The 26,936-nt window shown below is 30.2% G+C and overlaps 1 protein-coding gene across 2 annotated transcripts in view; it reads left to right on the top strand.

Annotated features, from left to right (window-relative positions):
- The window catches only part of LOC111682444 (45 kDa calcium-binding protein), a 50,697-nt gene extending 38,327 nt beyond the window's left edge, over positions 1–12,370 (top strand). For both annotated transcript variants that reach the window (XM_046949163.1, XM_046949162.1), the window contains 2 exons: positions 10,849–11,533; positions 11,608–12,370. In XM_046949163.1, coding sequence (XP_046805119.1) covers positions 10,849–11,533; positions 11,608–11,682 — 760 coding nt within the window. In that variant the 3' untranslated portion in view covers positions 11,683–12,370. The remainder of the gene's footprint in view (positions 1–10,848; positions 11,534–11,607) is intronic.
- The last annotated feature ends 14,566 nt before the right edge of the window (positions 12,371–26,936 follow it).

Raw genomic sequence — 26,936 nt, 5'->3', positions numbered from 1 at the left:
TTTTTTTCATGTTAAGAAGCACACAAAAGGCACGATAGCGGGCTAGGTGATTTTTTTTGGATTTAATGTAGTATACATCCTCCTATCAATATAAAATAACTCCTCTATAATATCGACTACAGTCTCGTCTTTAGTCCAGAATGTAGTCTAGACTCTAATCTTGTGTATAGTCTAGACTATAGTCATATAGTCTAAACTATAGTCATATAGTCAAATAGTCTCGTCTATAGACTAGACTGTAGTCATGACAATAGTCTGCACTCTAATCTTGTATATTGCTTCGTCTATAGTCTGGACTATAGACTCTTCTATAGTCTTGACTATAGACTCTTCTATAGTCTGGACTTTAGACTCTTCTATAGTCTGGACTATAGACTCTTCTATAATCTGGACTATATACTCTTCTATAGTCTGGACTATAGACTCTTCTATAGTCTGGAATATAGACTCATCTATAGTCTGAACTATAGACTCTTCTATAGTCTGGACTATAGACTCTTCTATAGTCTGGACCATAGACTCTTCTATAATCTGGACTATAGACTCTTCTATAGTCTGGACTATAGACTCTTCTATAGTCTGGACTATAGACTCTTCTATAGTCTGGACTATAGACTCTTCTATAGTCTGGATTATAGACTCTTCCATAGTCTGCACAATAAACTTTTCTATAGTTTGGACTCTTCTATAGTCTGGATTATAGAAACTTCCATAGTCTGCACAATAAACTTTTCTATAGGTTGGACTATAGACTCTTCTATAGTTTGGACTATAGACTCTTCTATAGTCTGGACTATAGACCTTTCTATGGTCTGGACTATAGACTCTTCTATAGTCTGGACTATAGACTCTTCTATAGTCTGGACTATAGACTCTTCTATAGTCTGGACTATAGACTTTTCTATAGTCTGGACTATAGACTTTTCTATAGTCTGGACTATAGACTTTTCTATAGTCTGGACTATAGACTTTTCTATAGTCTGGACTATAGACTTTTCTATAGTCTGGACTATAGACTTTTCTATAGTCTGGACTATAGACTTTTCTATAGTCTGGACTATAGACTTTTCTATAGTCTGGACTATAGACTTTTCTATAGTCTGGACTATAGACTCTTCTATAGTCTGGACTATAGACTCTTCTATAGTCGGGACTATAGACTCTTCTTTGTCTGGACTATAGACTCTTCTTTGTCTGGACTATAGACTCTTCTCTAGTCTGGACTATTCTCTAGTCTGGACTATAGACTCTTCTATATTCTCTTGTTGGAACACAAATCCTTAAAAGTAGTTTTATTTCTTTTTTAAGTTGAAAAATATTCAAACAGTACATAAAAATTCTAACAAAAAGAGTTAATATTTTCGAATTCCCTGCTATTGGCCATAACTCTGAAGGTGGATGTAACTTTGAACTTGTTTACCTTAACATCAGATAATTGAACCCTTATCATAAACCAGTATAAAGGTTAAAACATTAAAAACATGCAAATAAATAAAAACAACTTGTTACATTTCTACAAATTCGCATTTACGAAAACATGTTACGAGGTAAATAACGAAAAAAAGCGAAAAAGTTTCAACTCACTTTACTAACTTTATTCCCAGGAGTGTATTTAAATAAGTAAACATACATACATGTATATAGATGTTGTTGTTGATAATACAAGTGAATAATTAACAACAATTCTGTACTGGTATTAGTATACAAATAAATAGTATGCATGTTTGTGTGTAAATATAAATAAAATGTTAAATGTATATACATGGAAATGTAACTTCCGTTTCCTATGTTGTAAATAAAATGTTTCAGTTTTTTTTCTTTATTCAAAAATATTATTCAAATACTCCGACAGCAACACAACACATTATAAACACTTTATAAATAATATACACTGTCAGTATTTTATATATAAATTATGTATATTTTTATGAATGTTTGGAAAAATGTGTTTTTGTATTTAAACTCATATTTTTAAAGCCTTAAAAGATTTAACAGCTTTTTTCCTTATCCTTCTTCGCGGTATTTTCTTTAGCATTTTATCCTTTGTGTCTGTGTGAGAGTGTGTGTTCTTTTTAAATACTATTAATTTAATGCAGAGAAAGTTGGAAAAAAAGAAACTTTAATTTTATTCAGTGTCTGTCTCTTAACTCTTTTATACTGTTTTAATAAAATTCCCAACATACCCGCACACCCTCGCACTTATTCACGATTTAATGTGTTAAAAGTGAAGAGCAAAATTTCGATTTTTTACTTTTTGTTTTTAAAATACATACGTTTGTATAACGAAAATCCTTTTCTGACATTTCTGATTAATTGCTATAGAAATTTTTATGTTCATCGTGTTCACATGTAACTTCTTTTAAAATCCTCCATTATAATAGTGTATGCGAGAGAGTATGTTTCATTATAGTCCCGATTTATATAAGCAAATATAATTTTACTTTGAATCAGACTTATACTTCACATTTTTAAAATTTTTGTAATGAGTATTGTAGGTAATGTAGTTATTTCATACATTACTTGGTAATGAGTGGTCGTTATCAACAACAATAATTATATTTTTTGATTAGGATTTGTAGCCAAGTTTCTGCAGTGTATGTCTTATAAAGTTTTTAATTTAAAAAGCACATTTATTATTAGTTATTTTTCGATTATCGTCGACCAAAAATAAGTAGTTATTCATCCAAAAAGTAAGCACTTTTTTCATGTTAAGAAGCACACAACAGGCCCGATAGCGGCCTAGGTGTATTTCTTTGGATTTAATATAGCATCCTCCTATCAATATAAACTAACTGGACTCCTCTATAATATTGAATACAGTCTCGTCTTTAGTCCAGAATGTAGTCATGTAGTCTAGACTCTAATCTTGTCTATAGTCTAGACTACAGTCATATAGTCTAAACTATAGTCATATGACTAGACTAGTCATATAGTCTCGTCTATAGACTAGACTATAGTCATGCCAATAGTCTCCAATATAGTCTCGTCTATAGACTAGACTATAGTCATGCCAATAGTCTGCACTCTAATCTTGTCTATAGCTTCGTCTATAGTCTGGACTATTGACTCTTCTATAGTCTGGACTATTGACTTTTCTATAGTCTGGACTATAGACTCTTCTATAGGCTGGACTATAGACTTTTCTATAGTCTGGACTATAGACTCTTCTATAGTCTGGACTATAGACTCTTCTATAGTCTGGACTATAGACTCTTCTATAGTCTGGACTATAGACTCTTCTATAGTCTGGACTATAGACTTTTCTATAGTCTGGACTATAGACTCTTCTACAGTCTGGATTATAGACTCTTCTATAGTCTGGACAATAGACTTTTCTTATGTCTGGACTATAGACTCTTTTATAGTCTAGACTATAGACTTTTCTATAGTCTAGACTATAGACTTTTCTATAGTCTGGACTATGGACTCTTCTATAGTCTGGACTATAGACTCTTCTATAGTCTGGACTATAGACTTTTCTATAAACTATAGACTTTTCTTTAGTCTGGACTATCGTCGACCAAAAATAAGTAGTTATTCATCCAAAAAGTAAGTACTTAAACTTAGCTCCAATATTACTTGCCGTTATCAACAACATTAATTATATTTTTTGATTAGGATTTGTAGCCAAGTTTCTGCTATTTTTTAATTTAAAAAGGTCATTTGTAATTAGTTATTTTTCGATTATCATCGACAAAAAATATGTTGTTATTTATCCAAAAAGTAAGTACTTAACCTTAGCTCCAATATTACTTGCCTACTTATACGGTAAGTAAAGGTTTTTTATGGGCTGTTATCGATTGCAGAAACTTTCGGAAGACGTATGGCATTAAATCCATGTTTCATTCTTGATCCTGAGAACAAAAACAATTTTTCATTCCGTTATAAGTCACCTTAGAAATTGTTATATGATTGTTCTTGAGATAACCATAGTTTAGGACCAAACAAGTTAATAAAACAATAGCCCCTTTAACCCCGTGTTCTTTCTTTCCCGATTTCTCAATTCATGAAATCTTTTGCACATTATCGTCGAACGATAAGGTAAATCAAATAGGAAACTGAGTTTCTTAACACTGAAAAATAATTCATTTAGTACCCTTTTTTTCATGATAAGGAGCGCACGACAGGTCCGATAGTGTCCTCCTATCAACCTAACCTTAATAAAATAGGATAAAATCGCTTTGTATTTATAAATCTGAATGTTATTCCCGGCTGACCAAAAAACTGAAATATGACAAAGAACAAGACGATTACTTCCACTTTGGATATAGTCCATCAAATGATTTTGGTTTAACAATTGGGCAGAAAGGTGATGATAATCAAATCAAATATATTCATTTTACAGGTTCGATGAACTTAACTTGTACGATCAAGATGTACCCATTCATAGACAAATTGGCACAAGAAACCTGTATTAAATCTATAACAAGTAGAAAATTATAGTCAGGCATGGCGGTCAATATGATCGGGTCTCATTCGACTCTAGCCCCCCCATAAAGTGTTCTTATGAAAATGACTTGAAATTGAGTTATGAACACTATTACCACTATGAAGTGGAAATAGAAAAAAATTTGTCTTTGAACTTGCGCACAAGGTTTACAGCCAGCCAGCAGTCCGAATCGACGAACGGGTACGTCTTAATCAATTCAGAAAATGATTCTGAGTCGATTGATATACTTAAAGGTGTAGCAATATGTTTAGATTTATAATTAGAAACAGGGTCTTCTGTATGATTGACCCGCTAAAAAATTGAAGACTAAGATGAATGTCGAAGTGCTTTACGTGAGTACCTGGCATGATGCCCTATCCCATGGTGGTACTTTTTCAACTACTGGGTGTGTAAAAACTAAACAATCAGTCATTCAGTTCTAATCGAATTGACAAATTGTTGCTATTATTAACGATAAAAATAACCATATTCGATCTTATCATTCCATATCTCGTAATACCTGTCATGTCAATATCAAAATAATCCTACAATATAATACCGACACTGTAAAATCTTTGGAGTTAAGTTCAGCGTATAATTTTCACTTCCTTTAAACCGTTCTAGTACAAGTATTTAGTTGTGTATTAAGGATGTTATAGTTGTTGGAGGATGCATTTGAGGATGGTCTTGACGTTGTTGTTGCTGCTGCTGTTGATACTGTTAAACTGAAGTTCTCTATAAATTATTCGGTTAGTCCTGTGTTCTTAATTACACAATTATTGGGGCGTTATACGAGTACAGTTTCCAGTATTTTGTTTTCATTTTTTTCCTCTTTTTTTTGAATGTTGTGTTGTGTTGCGCTGTATAGTTTTCCTCTTATCTTCAATGGATTTGTGTGGCAATTATGTTGCCTGTAAATGAAAGTGGGTGAGTGGGTCTGGACATGCAATAGTAGTTAATGTTTTGGCACTAACATACCATACTGCAATAACATTATCATTATTATCATCAACAACAACATCATCATCGTTATCGTCCTTAACGTTATCGTCACGAAACACAAACAAAAACAGCTACAACAATACATAGTTTAAATAACATTCATTCTATTGGCGGTTTATAATTGTGGGTCATATAAAGACAATTAAATGAACATTTTTAAAATGTGATTTAAAGCTCATTTTAATATGCGTGTATTGGGTGGTTAAATTTTAAATTTATAGAGTGACAGTCAACTATTAGTTAATGATTTTATACAGTTGTTTTATTGTAATTTTAAATTAGAATTTCACCATTATTTAGGATAAATGTAAATTAATGTTGAAATAGTTGAATTTTTAAATCTTAAAAAACAGAAATTTTGAAGAGCATAAATATGAAAGTTTAAAGGATAACAACCGACATAAACTACTTCAACTATGAGTAACTTTCATTAGGGGGCCAAATTTAGTGTATTATAATTTAACATATGACATATTTACCCAGCAAAAACTTTGAAAAGAAAACCATTGAAAAGTAATATGTTAAAAAGCTTATTCATTAGATTGTCACTGGAAACAAGTATGTACTCACCACATTCACTTCTAAATAACCACTTAAAGAAGTACTTACAAAAAACTTGCTCATATAGACCTCTGAACCTCTTGTCCCCAACAGCTAGTGTAACTAGAATCTTCGTAGTTGAGGAGCAGGTATAGAACTTGCGATAAATTTTATTCTATGTTGTTGCAATCAGACAGGGTTCTCCGACAAGAACGTAAATAGAAAGAACATTACTGTCATCGTCTACAACATGGCTAAAATTCAATAGCTTAAAGTTAAAAGTATTGCGATCAAATTGATAGATCTTGGGCTTAATACATAAAGTTCAAACATTAACACGAAGATGACATTGTAGACTAGTGCTTACCATGCTCTTTTATAACTACTTAAATACGTACTTACTTGCTCACACAGAATAGGAAACTGATCCTCTTATCGCTAATGGTTACAGCAACTAGAAATATCGCCATTCATACTCTTGATTGTGTTTCACATTGATTAAAAACTTAATAGTTGAGGTACAGGGATAAAACTTACGAATAATTTCAATCCATGCATTTGTAACCAGACAAGGTTCTACGACAAGACAGCAAACAGAAAACACTTTCTTTGCGATCAAATCGATATAGCTTTAGCTATAACTATAATGTCTAACGATTAATACGTTGATGGAGGCAAGTACTTATCACGCTCGTTTATAAATAACTACTTAAATAAGTACTTACAGAAAACGTGCTCACACAGAATAGGAACCTAGGCCTTACAGCAACTTCAAACATATATATTCACTCTCTTGATTGTGTTCCAAATTGTAGGACACGATTTAATCCGAAACACGCAGTAGATTCAAAACTTGGTATTAAAGATGCAGGTATAAAACTTGCGAATAATTTCAGTCCTTACAGTTGTAACCAGACAGGGTTCGCCTAAAAGACCCCAAACACACAAAACATTACAATTATCGTCTACAACTTGGCTTGAATAGAATAGCTTTGCCATCAAATCGAAAGAGCTTGAGCTATAACTATAATTATGACATTGGAGGAAAGTAATTACCATGCTCATTTATTAATATGTACTTAAATAAGTACTTACAAATAGGGAGTTTAAAATTTGAGCACACAGGTAACGTTGTCGTCACTACAAGAGTACTTAAAGGTAATCCAGACGGTATGAAATCAAACGTCTTGGTTTCAAAGTTTTTGATCTGTGCAATATTTTTTTAAGCATTTTCAAACTCTCACTCCACAAATAAGTATGAATTTATAAATTTATTTATTGCATTGGCAAAAGTACTTAAACAAATAAATATGAATAAATTTAATGACATTAAATCGTTGAAATTAAATTAAAAAACCATTTAAATGTTGCACCAACAAACACAAATTTCGCAAAAACCGGGAAAAATCAGCTTTCAACCATATGTGTGTGTGTGTGTGCAGTACTTGTTGTGGTGTAATAAAATGTATGTTGCGGTTTCATTTTGGGAATTTATATTGAAAGTTATTCATTTGAAATTTTCCTTTGATCTCTCGTTTAACTAGTTTTGTGCAGTTTATTTAAATGCTACCAAATAATATTAATATATATTTAATTAATTTATGCTAAAAAAGTATAAAAAATGAATTGAGAAATTTAAATTAATTACAAGTGGCCAATAAAATTTACAAATAAGAAATAATTACCGGATTTTTGGAAAGGGAATAAGTAATGAAAACTTCAATAGTTTATTCGTTTACTGGTATTAAATTTTTAATTAACATTTAAATTAAAATTTTGGTACTGTCATACGGCATTTAATTGTTTACTAAATCCTGTTTATCCTTTTTAACAGAATACACAAATATTTCGATCTTCTTATTTAACATATGATATGCATGTAAATGCAATCCGTTGCATGCATTATAGAAAAGGCTTAATTGATTTGTAATGTTTACTTATATTTTAGAAACACATTTTAGCATTTAGGAACAGTGGGTATAATTACATTTTTTCTGAAATTCTTTTTAAAAAGTATATTTAAAATCAATCTACGGGAATTTGGTTTAATCATATGTCTCTGACATTTAATTTTCCGAAAATACCATCCTATGGAACGAAATGATCGGAATTATTAAACATATTCCAAAGGGAGCGATATTTAATAATATTGCAGCTCCGTTTTCCATTGATTAGTGTGGAAATCAACTTAAATTCTAGATACTGGTTCTACCATACCAGAAGCGGGCCATGACATTGACAGAGAAAGTGAGTAATACTCTCTTCTTTCTCTTCATTCTGATATCTTCTGAAGAAATCATTGCTAGGTAACATTAGTTCTCTGGCATGGGACCGTCAAGTTTTTTAGATTTATATGATCTCGGAAAGTGAAGTACGGTCTGGGATCCTTGTGGCTTATATGACGACAGCATGTTTCTCGTAATTTTTTTCTTCTAAGAAGGCCATTTTTAAGAAGAAAGTCCGCAATAATATTGTCAGCTATCTATGACCTGGAGTCAATTATAATCCAATTCTGAATAATCTTCAAGGGATTAAGATCCTTAATACCGAGATAAAAACCATTTCAATTGTCAACTTTAGAGATCAAACAACATTATTGAATTGTGTAGTTCGAGTATGAATCGAACTATACAATATCACAATCAATTTTATAGATAAAACCAATGGTTTTCTCTGAATGCCACTAGATATAGCGAGTCGAAGTCTGATCTGATTCGAGAAATTGTAATCCATATAGAATCAACGATTTCAGCGACCCTTAACTCCTATATATAAAAAGAATATGGGTGTAATCAACAACGCAATCTGAGTTTATTTGGGAACCTACTCATCGATATAGATCGAACAAAATCGGATCAAGTTAGTCAGAGTATGATCAGCTAAGCAATTTCGGAAACATTAGTTTACATAGGATAATAATCTATTATATAGACAAAACTAACGACTTTATAGTCTCTGATCCTTTTTAGACATAGAAAATATGTATCTGATTGACCATGCAGTCTTTGGTACTATAGATCTAGGATCATTATTGTTGATATAAATCGAATAAGAGTTTTATCGCCTCAGAACGCGACTAAATATAGTGACTATGTGTTTGATCAACTACACAATCTGAGTTCATCTAGAATCACAATCATTGATAAAATTCGATGAATTAATTTTATCGTCCGTGAACGCTATAATATATCTACATCAAATCCGAAGTCCCAATTGTTTGCAAAACCACTATTGTAATTCAGATTTCTTTTCTTTATAACACTTACATGTTTTAATTTATAACGTTCCCGATAATACTCATATTTATCAACTAAAGAGAATCGAAAAATTCCTGAATTTTGAAACGCTGTCATTTGAAATTATTATTTTTGCTGGTATTCCACTTTATATAAATATTCGTTTTTGTACTCCTGGGAAATATACTTCCAAAAGAGTGGATTGTTTCAAATACAGACCCAAATAGAATAAATACCTGATATAAAGAATATAAGAACTTATATTTATCTTGTAAGGAATATTAAGCAAATCTTGGACTGGATTAAAGTGAATGTATGTATTAAACTTTTCATTGGGGTTTTATCCTTATTAAGTCTACATTTTGAGTATTTTTGGCTACCATACAAGTCCGCAACAACCTAGAATCATTGTTGTTGCTATTTTAGACCTAAATTTATACCTAAATCATCTCCAAAAATAAAGTATCTCATGCTTGGAAACATCAATGCATACATTTCTTTCAGTGTATCATTATCATAAAACACTCTTAATATTGTTTCTACTTAGTTTCTAATTTATATGTTTTCTTATCCTCCTTCTCTTTTTTGTATTATCCACTGTACATGACTACATGAGTATTAATGTTTATTTATCCTTTTATACTCATCATCCAACCATCCATTCATTGGCTCAGACATACAACAAATATCCTACAAATAAATATATGTATGTATGTACAAACATGCTAGAACATGTTTTATCAAGGGAACGAATGAATGTTTCAATAATTTATTATCGAAATCTTAATGACACAAGTATTTAGGGCATGACAATGCAGACCAAAAATCTCCTCGGCTTATGAATTGAGTTGAAAATCCTTAAAACAAGAACAACAACAACAACAGCAAAACACATAAACATTCCACTTCAGACCATATAAGAGGACCAACAAAAATGAATGCATCAGTTGTCTGATTAAATATATCTAAAGTATTTTATAAAATGAAATTTTGAGGTTGTTTTGTGGTTTTTCTTTCAAAGTGTTGGGTGGAAGGTCATAAATTAATTGATTTGAGAGGCCAGGTTGCAGATAGGTGGTATAAGGAATGCTTAAAGTCTTAATTACATAGGGCAGTAAAATTTTAAAAAGACAAAACCTTGAGAGCGAATTATAAAGAACTGCGTCGCTTTGAATCCTATTTTGACTTTAGATTTTCTACATCATATCTGGGATTTAAAATATCTTGTTCTGAAGTTTAAAAAAACGATGTGATGTAGAAATTCTGAATCAAAGAAATAGTGAACGATTATACAGGCCGACAAAATTTGAAAAAGTCAAAATTTTGCATATTATGTATAAAAAAGGAGCCGCTCTGAATCCGACTTTGCCTTTAGATTTACTCCGTCACATTTGGGATTTAATATATCGTGTTCTGAAGTTTAAAATTCTGAGGCCAGTTTCGGTTTTAACTTAAATCTTTTAGAAAAGAATACTTTGGTCTTTGGATTAAAAATGTGTCGGCTTGTGTTATAGAATGAATCTATAACTTTTATCCCTTAGAAAAGAACACATTCGTCCCTAGGTTAAAAATGTGTTGGCCTATGTTAGAGAATGAATCTATAGATTTCATTTAATGATTATTATATTTTTTTCCTTTCAGAGCCGATCGCAATCATGACAACTACTTGACCATTAAGGAACTGGGACAATATATAAATAAAAACATAGTGGACCATATAGATGAAGCAATACAACTTAATCCGCGAGAATTTCGTAGAGTCGATATAGCTCCGGCCGATGGCCTTATAACGTGGGAAGAATATCATCGTTTCTTTTTAAAAGAACACGGTATGACTGAAGCCGATATTGATGAACATAATGAAATCAAACACACAGCCCTAAATCGTAAGGCCCGCGAGGATATGATGCGTGACAAGGCAAAATGGTCGGAGGCAGCTAGAACTGATCTTTTTACTTTAACCATAGATGAGTATCTGTCGTTTCGACATCCAGAATCGAGTATTTCAAATCTTTTGGAATTAGTAGATGATTTACTAAGACAATTCGATCAGGATGGTGATGATCAGTTGAGTATAGAAGAATTTTCGGAGGTAAATGTGGCCGATGATGATGATTTGATAAGAAAATCTTTAATATCCAAAACGGTGGTGGAGCGACGCGAGGAGTTTAAAAGAATCATAGATAAGAATCAAGATGGCAAGGCCGATAGGGGTGAACTGCTGAATTATGTTAATCCCAAGACCCCTAGATATGCTTTGCAAGAGGCTGCCACTCTATTTAGTTTATGCGATGAAAATCGTGATGGTAAATTAACTTTAAAAGAGGTAATTAATTTTGTAAAAAAAATCAATTAAATCTTAAAATAAAAACTTATATTTTTCCTTTAAATTTTCTCTAGTTAATTGCAAATGCTGAAATATTTTTAACCTCCAAAATGATCGATACTGCCCAAAGTTTTCATACGGAATTTTAAATCTTTTGATTATACTTACTCATCTCTGTCTGTGAATGGATCTTTTCTAGTATAAATATTTTTGTTTAATACTCACACATACTCATACATATCTATAAACTAACAATTTCAAAGTAATTTAAGTCAATTTTTAAAATACTTAACTAAAAAAAACTTAACTAACTAAATAAAATTACTCAACTGAAGAATTTTTATAAAATTATTATTTAAATTAAAAATATAATTAAATGTTTACAAAATTTGTTTATTCAAAAGGTTTTTTTTTATACCCATGTCCTAGTTTCCTTCCACAAAAGTTAACAAATATTTTTATATTAAATTCTTTGCAAACATTCTAGTTGAGTAATACAATGTGTTTCGACTATAATGTAAATAATGTGTTAAAATTTTGTATCCTTTGGAATTAAAATAATTGGTTTTTTAACAAAAGCCAGAAATGTTTTTTAGCAATATCTCTAAAAGCAAATATAAAATAAATTGAAAATAATAATAATAAAAGCGTAAAGGAAATGTGAAATTATATAGTGATATTATATTTAAGTTCTGAAAACGATTTACACCTACAAATACTCAACAATAAACATACACACACACTCATATATACATACACAAATAAAAGCACCCATTTTTTAATAGAAATAAAAATATATAATTAAATAAATGTATTAAAAATTGTATTTGTATAAAATGAAAATAAAAATATAAAATAATATTTCTTAAAATTATAAATCATTTAAACAGCAATATTATTTTAATCAGGAATATATTGGTCATTGAAACTAAAAAATGACCAGTGAAGAAATTGAAGAAACAATCATTATTATGCTTAGACAGGAATAATCGAGAATCAGAAATATCTGATATTAAAGGCGAGAAAATGCTTCAAGTTTAATGATATGACGTATATACTTTCGAACTTAAAATTATCCCCACTTTCATATTTACTCAATGCCTTTAAATTTTAAGTTTAAGATTTAATAATTTAACGAGATCTACCGACAACCAATAGATTATAATCGGTAGTGCCAAAATTTCTCAATTTGCAATCATGCAGAACGGGACAGTTGCAAAGATTGTAATGTACCGATTCCATTTCTTCTACATAGTCAATAATTATTAGTTGACAAGATTGCACAATAAGACAATCATTAAGTGCTCAGAAAGTATTCTGGTAGAATTTCTATTCAGGGTCGAATATTTAAGAAATACTAAGGCATTTTTGGATACTCTAAAAGTGGTAATAATGTATCACTAGAATATTAAGTATTTTACCTATTTCCCAATCATATAATTTTCCGACACAGTTTAAGAACTTCATTTTACCGACTTTCGCTATGTCCCAAAAATCATAAAAATTCGACAGAAAGCCTTTTAAGTAGAAGGAATCTAAATTAATGCAATTGTCAGATTTGAGAGTCTTAAAATATGTTTCTTACGTCATTAGCGTTTATCCTAAAAAGAGACCAACCATATCGGATAAAATTTCCGAGTCGGTATTAATTTTTGAACCGTTAGAGTTAAGTGTGATCTCGTCGGCCCAAAGGATAAGTGTTTACAGCATAGTCTTTTCTTCTACAGTCCAGTTGATTACTTTCAAGTCAAAATTTAAATTCTTCCAGTCTTGACTATCGAGGATATGTTAGTTAGCAAGTTAGTTAGGTAGTTTGTTAGTTAGTTAATTAGTTAGTTAGTTGGTTAGTTAGTTAGTTAGTTAGTTAGTTAGTTAGTTAGTTAATTAGTTAGTCAGTTAGTCAGTTAGTTAGTTAGTTCAGACCTATCAAATATTTGACGAAAAAGAGGTGACCACTAATTTTTGGAAATAAAAAACAAGTAGGAAAGTATAGTCGTTCATGGCCGACCATATAATACCCTACACCATGACACAGTGGGGAAGAATGGAAATTTTTTGGAAATAAATCTGGCGTTTCTAAACGGCTGATCCGATCGGGATCAAATTTGGCGTGAGCGTAGCTAAGGAGTATTCGAGTTTAAGTTTTGAAGATGAACCCCCGCAGATGCCCCAGGTACCTACGACATGTAAAATTTTTAAACTTGTGCCATTTTTTTGTTTTTCACCCAAATACAAAGATTTTTATATTTTCTGAAAGCGCTCGACGAGATCTTGAAAAAACATACTACTTACTCTTATAATATCCGAGTTATAGGCATTTAATAATTTAGTGATACAAAATTTACCATACCTTGGTCCGCCTTTTTTTGAATACCGGGCGGAATTTTGGACCAAATGGACTCAATTTTTTCTTGTTACTTAGACAACAAAATTTCCAATAATATACAAAAATTTCAGATCAATATCATTTACAGATCCAAAAATATATGTTTTTTAATTTAAAAAATCAAAAATTTTTGCCGTTTTTTTGCCCAAAATGTGTCTTAACTCTTTTATTAATAAAATAAAATTTTCTTTAAGAACATATAACAATTTTATAGTTTTCTAAAAGGTATCTTTACGCAGAACGCTTTGGCGTAAAAAACTTGTCCTATTTTTTGAAAATGTTGCCACTGCATCCTTCCGAATATGACCTATTTTTTATCAAAACTTCAAATTTGGGCGACATGTTCTAAAATCCCAAAGCTGGGATCAGAAAACTGAAAGCAGTTTTGGAAACCTCAATATGTTTTATATTTACTCCAAAAGTATTTTCCCACCCCTGAAAGAAATGTGGACCCTATGGGCAAAAATGTAAATAATCCCATTTTTGGGATTTTCATTCCTATTTTTGGGAATTGCGGGATGCCCTTTGACCTTTTTAATTTTTTTTTTGCATTTTCTTATTTGAAATGACAAATTTAACAAGCGTTGAAGATTTCATTGAATTTTGTTCATAAATAAAGATTTTGTCATATATTACATATTTGTTAAAATTCTAAAACTATGATTTATATCAAAATTTTAATAGGGTCGCAGATAGCTACAACAATTTAGTCCATATTTATCCCTTAATATCTTTTTTAATTAGATATGGAAATTCTTCGTATGCTATGTGTAAAAAGTAATCCAAAAATCGTATTCTGGCATGAAGTGGTGAAATTCCGAAAGACAGGACTTCTTCATTAATACTTCTGCTTTGTCTATATTTGAGAATTGCGACTTTTTCTCATTACATATTGAACATCTCCAGAAGGAAGAAGTTTCTGTTATGGTATTGCTGACCTTTCCATCAATCATTGTTAAGCTTTGCTGATATGATACGTTAATAGAGAATTCCTTTATTTTTATGCAAATGGGCTCCAGTGCATTTATTTCATCTTTTAAATATTCCACTAAATCTTTTGTTGTTTTCTTTGACTCCTTTATATATTCTAATCCAATGGGTCTACAAAAATTTTTTGAACCTGGAGTTGTATTGATTCATATATCTTCAAATGAATTTTTCGATGCTTGACGATGATGGATTAAGGGAATATGAACGAATTCGTAATAGCACTAATGATGACATAAATACACTTTTGTAGTCTGCTAATGTCCGACTTCCACAAGCTTGGATCAGAAGATAAAAGTAAACTATTAAAAATATCTTCATTCTGTGATTGCCTGGAGCATTTTCTTAAGCTGAAAAGTTGAACATGCTTAAAATCTCGATTCCTCGCTTCCTGGGCTTCTTCTGTTAACTCTCCAAGTGGAAGAATATTCGATTCAATTATTATTTGACCATGACACAATACTTTGTTTACTGTTGGTGTTAGTTCCCTCCATGGATACAGAGATACAAGTAATTTAGAAATTTCAGATGTATATTCCCCAAATCGATTTCCATTAATTTTATGTTTACTATTCAGTGCCATTAAAATAGTGTTAACTCTTCGAAGCAACTCCTTGTCGATTCCAGTTATTTTTGAAGTAATTTCAAAATCACGAAAAACCTTCTCGCCGTATTACCGTCATTTGTACTACAGCAACTTGGATTCTGCTTTTTCGCAGCTCTCAGTTCTTTCAATTCTTCATTGTTTTTTGTTGATTTAGAAGATTCTCTGGCACACTTCTATATTTGAGGTCGTATGCTATGTGTAAAATTCCGTCTCGTGTATTTACCAAACACCGACAAGAACAAAACCTTACTTGGAGCGGACTTTTTAGAACAGGCTGGAATAGTCTTAAATATGGCGCAAAGATGCTGGTACTTTGAGGATGAACCCAAAACCAGATTTTTCTTCACTAATCCTCTTGAAGTTGGAGTTTTTAGCATGGACCTCAACAGTGATGAGTGTTCCCCATGCAGCAAAGCCATGAACGAATTTTCAAAGTTCATCAGTTTTGTTGAAGTTAGGAAAGAGATTCACCAACATATTTTTTGCAACCATTGATGAATCCATAACGCCAGTACAGATAAAAAGAAGAAGAGGACGCCCACCAAGAATCTAGCTGCTGCCTCACCGGGACGTTATCGGCATCAGAGGGGGAGTCTGTAGCAGTCCACATTTATTAATCATTATTTTATTATTATATTTAATCATTATTTTATTATTTTAAACTATTTTTGAATCTAACGTTTAATTTAAAATACAATTCAGTAAACATTATTGTTTGAACACGACTCTGTATTAATTTATATCCATATTTGAATTTAACGTAATGCTTAAAATGCACCTCTGTATGAGCACATATCATATTTGAATTTAACGCATTGTTCGAAGTGCACCTCTGTATAAAAAAACATATTGATATTTAAACTTAACGTTTATTTCCACATACAACACTATGATTATTTTGTATACTATTTTAAAACAACTCTGTGCATTGATATTATTCAATTTAAATATTAGTAAATGCTTTTATATTTTTATTTTTGACTTTGCAATAAATATGCATTTACCTCATATTTAAAAATATGCATATTTAATTCTGTTCAAAATATTTCCAGTATTTTTGCTAAAAATATTTACCCATACAAGCTATTGCATATTACAGCTTACAGACAAATATAAAATGTTTCCACATACAATATATTACGCAACTCGCTAACATATTTATAATACCCACATATATTTCATATGGCTTGCCTATAACATTAAAAAATTTTCCTACACAAATTATTCGAAGTCAACAATATTGAAGCCATGCAAGCAGTAATATACGAACATGAAATGTGCGCAAGCAGAGCATATACATATGTGCCGAAGAAAACACGAAACAAAACGATAGTCGCGACTATCAGGTTACAATATTTTTACTATCAAACATAAATATAATTTACTATAGGAAATTGCTTATGGTCTAAAATTTAACATTTTATGTTGATTTTGAAAAATTATAAAATGTGAAAAATGTATGCAAGATATAACCAAATTTTATTTATGTATATTATGGGAGAAATGTATGCATGAAATAACCAAATTTTAATTAGAAAATTGTTGAATTATTGAATGTATGTATTTATTAAATTTATAGTTTTTATGTGGAGTATTAAAATGTATGTATTTGTATTTATTGTAAAAGGTAATATAATTAGAAAAAAGTATATAAATACTTAGAGGATCATATGAATGTAAAAATATATTCAAATATGTATGTAAAAAAATATATTGTTTGTAACAGGATGATATGGAATAAATTCAATATAAAGCAAGAAACAATAACAATAAGTTTGTAAACAGGTAGTAATGTAGTCTATGAAATGATCAATAATGAAGGAAATTATAGGTATTTTAGAAATTTGTAACAGGAATGCAAAAAATTAAGAGGGGACATAAAAACATAAAATGTTGTTTTTGTAATTTTACATTGTGAAAAGTCAAAACAACAAAAATGTATGAGTGTATTACATACATATACATGTATGTTTTTCATATGCAGGTACATATGCATATGTCACATTTCTATAAATTATTATTACATACTCGCAATTATCTTACATATATAGGTGTTAATAAATTTGCATATGCCATTGCCAACCTTTTGAATTTACATGAGAGAGACTAAATAATAATGATATTTCTTTCCTCTTCTCTCCACCACCAATTCAAATAAAGCAAAAAAGGATCTTGCGTAAACCATCGTTAAGGAATGTGCGTAAAAGGCTAAAGTAGAAAAGAGAAGTACTACTACAGGTAATTTTAATGAGGAATGTGTTTTTGCATCACATGTAAATATCTACATATCTTCTTCCCACCAACAATTCAAAGGTAAATAAAAAATTGGCCTAGCGTAATCCACCGTTATGGAATGTGCGTGAAAAGTGGGAAAGAAAAGTACTGTTACAGGTCATTTTTATGTTTTTTGTTATTGTTTCACACATACTTACATACATACATATGTATATTTATATCTGGTGTATATATGTATGTATGAATATTTTATTACATACTCACAATGATCTTGAACAATAATGAATGAACAGGTGCGAAGAAAAATATACATAGCTATTAATAAATAGCTATGTATATTCAGGCATAGCAAAAAAAAATACCTTGCGTAAACCAGCGTGTAGGAATGTGCATAAAACGGTAAAGTAGGAAAGAGAAGTACTGTTTTAGGTCATTTTTATGACGAGTGTGTTTTTTTGTTATTGCTTCACACGTACATTTTCACATACAGTGAATCAACTAAGTTTTTTGCCTACCATTTTTTAACAGAATTTAGATGTTTATTCATAAATAAAATTGGAAAAAATATGTAAAAAGTAAATTTATGTTTTCCAATTAAAAATAGAGATTGTGTGAAATGGGAAAACCAAGAAAAAATATTAAAATAAAAATTTTGGTGCATTTGTTGTTGCATTTTAGTATTCTTCATCAGAATTTGCATGTCAAAAAAGTATTTTGCATATTGAGAATTTCGGTGGGTTTTTTTTTTCAAATTATGTTTTAATTCCCTTTTGGAATTTATTGTTTTATTGTTAAAAGGACGAGTGTTAAGTATTTTTCAATCGTAATTTGCAAAAATTATATCCTTAATCAATAACATTAAAAAATATTAAATAGAGTAATTTATTAAATGATCCAAAGAATTATTAGAAAAAACGCACTGAGTGGTGCTTCAAAATCTTTAACTGCCAAAGGGAGGCAACCTGTATCCATGAAAACCATTGGACTCCTGATTTATCTTCTCCAAAATCCATAGACACTATCCTCCTAGACACTATGTTTTAATTTAGACCTCTACACAGACCTTAGGATGCTTGGAACCAATAAATATAATATATAAATATTTAGAACCCAAATCGAGAATAACTATTCAGATCCTAATACGCCTACTGTATCTTATTCATAAAATAAAGTATTTAAAATATGAGGTTGAAAATCAGGATTTTATCATGCAATAGTTCTATAGTTGTATATGGTGATGCCCCCATACTCAGAGTGGCTAGGATGGTACTTAGTGTTAGATTTATTGAATAAGAATCAATATTCTACAATTCTAAATAAAGTTTACACAGTACTCCCCAGTATAATGGGGTTTCCGTAATGTAGTTTTTGTTTATCAATTCAAAATGACCAAAAACCTAGATTATTTTTGTTATAATATATAGATTTATACCTGACTAAACATTTTTTCTAGGTCCAAATCCATTGACTATCTAATATATCATGTATCCAATTCAAGATTACTTATTATTTTCGAAATTTAATCAAAGAAGCGATAGATTTCATATTATGTCAAATATTGATAAATTCTTATAAATAAAGCAAAAAAGGATCTTGCGTAAACCATCGTTAAGGAATGTGCGTAAAAGGCTAAAGTAGAAAAGAGAAGTACTACTACAGGTAATTTTAATGAGGAATGTGTTTTTGCATCACATGTAAATATCTACATATCTTCTTCCCACCAACAATTCAAAGGTAAATAAAAAATTGGCCTAGCGTAATCCACCGTTATGGAATGTGCGTGAAAAGTGGGAAAGAAAAGTACTGTTACAGGTCATTTTTATGTTTTTTGTTATTGTTTCACACATACTTACATACATACATATGGTGTATATATGTATGTATGAATATTTTATTACATACTCACAATGATCTTGAACAATAATGAATGAACAGGTGCGAAGAAAAATATACATAGCTATTAATAAATAGCTATGTATATTCAGGCATAGCAAAAAAAAAATACCTTGCGTAAACCAGCGTGTAGGAATGTGCATAAAACGGTAAAGTAGGAAAGAGAAGTACTGTTTTAGGTCATTTTTATGACGAGTGTGTTTTTTTGTTATTGCTTCACACGTACATTTTCACATACAGTGAATCAACTAAGTTTTTTGCCTACCATTTTTTAACAGAATTTAGATGTTTATTCATAAATAAAATTGGAAAAAATATGTAAAAAGTAAATTTATGTTTTCCAATTAAAAATAGAGATTGTGTGAAATGGGAAAACCAAGAAAAAAATATTAAAATAAAAATTTTGGTGCATTTGTTGTTGCATTTTAGTATTCTTCATCAGAATTTGCATGTCAAAAAAGTATTTTGCATATTGAGAATTTCGGTGGGTTTTTTTTTCAAATTATGTTTTAATTCCCTTTTGGAATTTATTGTTTTATTGTTAAAAGGACGAGTGTTAAGTATTTTTCAATCGTAATTTGCAAAAATTATATCCTTAATCAATAACATTAAAAAATATTAAATAGAGTAATTTATTAAATGATCCAAAGAATTATTAGAAAAAACGCACTGAGTGGTGCTTCAAAATCTTTAACTGCCAAAGGGAGGCAACCTGTATCCATGAAAACCATTGGACTCCTGATTTATCTTCTCCAAAATCCATAGACACTATCCTCCTAGACACTATGTTTTAATTTAGACCTCTACACAGACCTTAGGATGCTTGGAACCAATAAATATAATATATAAATATTTAGAACCCAAATCGAGAATAACTATTCAGATCCTAATACGCCTACTGTATCTTATTCATAAAATAAAGTATTTAAAATATGAGGTTGAAAATCAGGATTTTATCATGCAATAGTTCTATAGTTGTATATGGTGATGTCCCCATACTCAGAGTGGCTAGGATGGTACTTAGTGTTAGATTTATTGAATAAGAATCAATATTCTACAATTCTAAATAAAGTTTACACAGTACTCCCCAGTATAATGGGGTTTCCGTAATGTAGTTTTTGTTTATCAATTCAAAATGACCAAAAACCTAGATTATTTTTGTTATAATATATAGATTTATACCTGACTAAACATTTTTTCTAGGTCCAAATCCATTGACTATCTAATATATCATGTATCCAATTCAAGATTACTTATTATTTTCGAAATTTAATCAAAGAAACGATAGATTTCATATTATGTCAAATATTGATAAATTCTTATAGGTATATAGGATAATAAATCAGTTAAGAAATGTCCAAGAAGAGTCGTTCTACTACTAAAATATCTAAAAATGCTATTCTAATATATAGGAGTAATAAAAATATGAAATTTTATAAAATAATGCAGCAATATTGAAAAAATAACAAAAAACCTAAAAAACAAAATACTTTATTGACCTAAAAAATTAACAGTACGTTCTCATTTTATCAAAAAATTCGTTAAATAATATCACGATTTTACATTTTATAAGATTTACATTTAAGATATAAGATATTCTTTAAAAAAATACAACAAACAAATAGTTTTATTTTGCTGTAAATAATTGTTCAGATAAAGTTTTTTCTTAAAATTTATAAAATTTTACATAGGCAAATTACTTAATTGATTCACTGTATGTACATGCATATGAAAAACATACATGTATATGTATGTAATACACTCATACATTTTTGTTGTTTTAACCTTTCACAATGCAAAATTACAAAAACAACATTTTATGTTTTTATGTCCCCTCTTAATTTTTTACATTCCTGTTACAAATTTCTAAAATACCTATAATTTCCTTCATTATTGATCATCACTAATGCATTACTACCTGTTTCTTGCTTTATTGAATTTATTCCATAAGATCCTGTTACAAACAATATGTTTTTTACATACATATTTGAATATATTTTTACATTTATATGATCCTCTAAGTATTTATATACTTTTTTCTATTTATATTACCTTTTACAATAAATAAAAACAAATTTTTCAAGTTCAACATGAAATGTTAAATTTTGGCCATAAGTCGTTTCCTATAGTAAATAACATTTAAGTTTGATAGTAAAAATATTGTAACCTGATAGTCGCGACTATCGTTTTGTTTCGTGTTTTCGCCGGCACATACGGTGTCTCTCATAAGTATTCGAATTTAGGTATAGTATGAAAAGAAACCAAATTTAAAATATTTTGTATGCAAAGTTAATAAATTAATTTGTTAATTGTTTAGACTGTCCTTACCTTTGATATATGTTTTTCAAAGGTAACTTGATCAAAAAAAAAATCAAATAATACTTTGGTTGAAAAATGTAATGAAAAACGTGTGTTAAGAATTTTTCGATCTCACTCCTTATATAAGGCCTCATTTAGAAATTTTTGTTTTTTATCAATAAATTGCTTAAATATTTTGGAATTATTGGTAATATTCAACATAAAACTTTCTTTATAAAAAATAAAAATTTTATAAAAGTAAAAATTTTCAAAATATACTCATGCACAGTGGGGCAGAATGGAAATTTTTTGGAAATAAATCTGGCATTTCTAAACGGCTCATCCGATCGGGATAAAATTTGGCGTGAGCGTAGCCAAGGAGTATTCGAGTTTAAGTTTTGAAGATGAACCCCGCAGATGCTCCAGGGACGGAGCTGTGGCGGCTCAAAGTAGAGTACCTACGACATGTAAAATTTTTAAACTCGTGCCATTTTTTTGTTTTTCACCCAAATACAAAGATTTTTATATTTTCTGAAAGCGCTTGACGAGATCTTGCTTGGGCATACTACTTATCTCTTACAATATCCGAGTTATAGACATTTAAAAATTTAGTGATACAAAATTTACCATACATTGGTCCGCCTTTTTTTGAATACCGGGCGTAATTTTGGACCAAAAGAACTCAATTCTTTCTTGTTAGTTAGACAACAAAATTTCCAATAATATACAAAAAAATTTCAGATCAATGTCATTTACAGATCCAAAAATATACGTTTTTTAATTTAACAATTCAAAAAAAATTAGATTTTTGCCGTTTTTTTGCCCAAAATGTGTCTTAACTCTTTTATTAATAAAATAAAATTTTCTTTAAGAACATATAACAATTTTATATTTTTCTTTACGCAGAACGCTTTGGCGTAAAAAACTTGTCCTATTTTTTGAAAATGTTGCCACTGCATCCTTCCGAATATGACCTATTTTTTATCAAAACTTCAAATTCGGGCGACATGTTCTAAAATCACAAAGCTGGGATCAGAAAACTGAAAGCAGTTTTGGAAACCTCAATATGTTTTCTATTTACTCCAAAAGTATTTTCCCAGCCCTGAAATAAATGTGGACCCTATGGGCAAAAATGTAAAAAATCCCATTTTTGGGATTTTCATTCCTATTTTTGGGAATTGCGGGATGCCCTTTGACCTTTTCAATTTTTTTTTTTGCATTTCTTATTTGAAATGATAAATTTAACAAGCGTTGAAGATTTCATTTAGTTTTGTTCATAAATAAAGATTTTGTCATATATTACATATTTAAATTAATATTTAAATTTCTAAAACTATGATTTATATCAAAATTTTAATAGGGTCGCAGATAGCTACAACAATTTAGTCCATATTTATCCCTTAATATCTTTTTTAGTTAGATATGGAAATTCTCGACCCTTTACAAAAAATTTCAAGCCAATATCTCAATTACATTCAAAAATATGTTCATTTAATCCTGTGTCCTTTAATTTCATCTTTTTCATATTTTCACATTTGGTGTTGAATAAAATATTGGACAATTTTTAGAAATTATTTAGTTAATTATTTTATTGAAGACTATAACATTGTATATACAATAAAAAATATAATTTTATTATGAGCCACGCACAACAACAAATCCTAAATCACCCCACACAAACCACCTTTCCCGCCCACCGAAATATAAAACACAATTTAATACAATATCATCAGCTAGTATAATAGCTTTTTTATTTGAACTGTTTATCTTAAACATAATACAATTAATTCTTACAACCTACTTATATAGTTAATTCCTAACACTACTTATTTTCTATAAAATAATCTGTCATATCGGTATACATATCCAGAAGGTAATATAAGTCCTTTAAATCTTCCTTGTTTTGAGATGATAGAGTTTCATAACAAATCCATCTTTTTCGCATAGTTGAAAGAACAGGATCAGAAGATAGAAGTAAACTATTAAAAATATCTTCATTCTGTGATTGCCTGGAGCATTTTCTTAAGCTGAAAAGTTGAACATGCTGAAAATCTCGATTCCTCGCTTCCTGGGCTTCTTCTGTTAACTCTCCAAGTGGAAGAATATTCGATTCAATTATTATTTGACCATGACACAATACTTTGTGTACTGTTTGTGTTAGTTCCCTCCATGGATACAGAGATACAAGTAATTTAGAAAATTTCAGATGCATATTCCCCAAATCGATTTCCATTAATTTTATGTTTACTATTCAGTAAACATATTCGAAGCAACTCCTTGTCGATTCCAGTTATTTTTGAAGTAATTTCAAAATCACGAAAAAACCTTCTCGCCGTATTACCGTCATTTGTACTACGGCAACTTGGAAGTAGTTTGTTGATGTTTAATCCCATCTGAACTTTAAATTCTTCTTGGATTCTGTTTTTTTTTTGCAGCATATATTTTCAAATGAATTTCCGATGCTTGACGATGATGGATTAAGGGAATATGAACGAATTCGTAATGGCACTAATGATGACATAAATACACTTTTGTAGTATGCTAATGTCCGACTTCCACAAGCTTGTTTGTATTCTGGAAGTGCTGATAAACCGTCACATCCCCACTTACACATTAATACAACATCACAGTTATGAATTTTCCTTAATTGGTCTTCTGAAAAGTCTGACACAATTCTTGATGCTGTTAATGATGCTTCCACATCATTAACAGCAATAGGTGATGGTAGGATAGTTTGTTTTTTTCCTGGATCGCCTTGTATGATGGTAATATATTGTGTCCTTTTTCATGCAGAGCTTTCCTTAATATTTGGTACTTATTTCGACGGAGACCCAGTTCCAACATAAGCGCTATTGCTTCCTCTTCAGTAAAATTTGATTGTGATGTTGGAGTTGGTATAATTTCCACAATTCGCTTAAGTCGTTTTGGTGATGCATTAGGAAGAATAGTTGCAATATGTACGTCATCCATAGGTTGGTTTTCCTTTTTCAGCATTTCGTTAAATGTATCAGCAATTTCCTCATTTGAGATTGAAAAAAGTTTTTGTGTGACCCTCTTTTTTTTTGACCTTGAACATAAGACTTCATATGACTTGCAAGGCGCTCCTGCTGATGTGTTGTAAGTTGAGATTTCCGTAGTAGTTTCCATCCAACTACAAAATTTTAATCGAAATTTCTTTTGATTTCCATCCACAGACTTACTTTTTACATCAAAAAGTTTTCAATTTTTGATATGACTGTTTTGTATACTTTTCTACTATATGTAGTTTTTATATAATTTGAAATGTCTTCAATTCGTTCTGGCCCTTTTGAAGATACACTCCATAAAACGGAACACAACTCTTCGTACTTTAATATAATCTTCATTGTAGATTTATTAAATATGGTACTTAAAATCTGAGAAGTTTACTTATATACCAATTCTTGTCATTTCCGATACAGGTATTCCAAAGTAAAAAATTACGAACTGTCTACCTATTAACATTTAGGACTATATTACTATAACCTGTAACTCAGTCATTGATATTTCTTATTAGTGAATGAATCGAAATTATCATTACCTGTATATTTTTACCTACATGATCATAAACGAAACAGTGGCAACATTTTCAAAAAATAGGACAAGTTTTTTACGCCAATGCGTTCTGCGTAAAGATACCTTTTTTCTAATTATTACCTTTTACAATCAATACAAATACATACATTTTAATACTCCACATAAAAATTACACATAAATTTAATAAATCCTACATACATTCAATAATTCAATTCAAAAATTTTCTAATTAAAATTTGGTTATTTCATGCATAATTTTTTCCATAATATACATTAAACATACATACAGTGAATCAACTAAGTTTTTTGCCTACCTTTTTTAAAAGAATTTTGTTTTTTATTCATACATAAAATTCGAAAAAAACAGGTAAAAAGTAAATTTATGTTTTCCAATTAAAAATAGAGATTGTGTAAAATGGTAAAACCAAGAAAAAAATATTAAAATACAAATTTTGGTGCATTTGTTGTTGCATTTTATTATTTTCCATCATAATTTGCACTTCAATAAAGTATTTTGCATATTGAGAATTCCGGTTAAATCCGTTGGGGTTTTCAAATTATTTTTTAATTACTTTTTGGAATTTATTCCTTTATTGTTAAAAGGACGAGAGTTAAGTATTTTTCAATTCTAAAAATCATATCCGTTTTATGTGAAAATGTGATGTTATTTGCCTTAAAAATGTTTAAAGGATAGGTTAGGTTAAGAAGGGTTATACACCGCAAAAACGGTGTATATCCACTCGGAGACCATAAGGTCCATTGTGATTCCCTTCAAGAAGTGAAAATACAAAAACGGAAGAGCCAAAACACCACCACAGACACAAGAATGAAAGAAAATAGAAAAGAAAATAGGTAAAGAGTAGAGATTCAAAACAGAGAAGCCAAATCTAAATCTACCACAAAACAAAAGTTAAAGAAAATGGTAGAGATGTCATATTAATAGATAGTTAAATCCAGATAAGTAAATAATTATATATATAATAAAGAAAAAATCCACGTCCCCTTATAAAGCCCAGTTAAAGAAGTGACTAATTCCATTGACAAAACCTAGTAGACTGCGAGGGTTAAGTCCCGCAATTTCCCCCCAGTTCGCCATGGAACCTATTCCCTAGCCATTTCAACCTGAGGTTCAGTATCCTAGGACACTGGCAAATAATATGCTCGATCGTCTCCACTTCCTCCTCATCTTCGCATAATCTGCAATAGTCCGGTACATTACTGTCCCACTTACTGACAAAGGTTCTAACTGAGCAGTGTCCAGTTAGAATCCAAATCAGAACCCTTAGACTACGTCTATACAGTCCTTCTATGTATTTTGGTAGCACCCATATCAAGTTTTGGCCACAGGGCCTTTGATATTTTGCAATCCAATCTACTATTCCAGGACTGGTTAATGATATCACGTATTCTTTCGAATATTAACCTATTATAGTAATAAATGGT

This window comes from Lucilia cuprina, chromosome 4 (assembly GCF_022045245.1).
Source record: "Lucilia cuprina isolate Lc7/37 chromosome 4, ASM2204524v1, whole genome shotgun sequence".
Classification (NCBI taxonomy): domain Eukaryota; kingdom Metazoa; phylum Arthropoda; class Insecta; order Diptera; family Calliphoridae; genus Lucilia; species Lucilia cuprina.
This window is presented reverse-complemented; position numbering and strand designations above follow the sequence as displayed.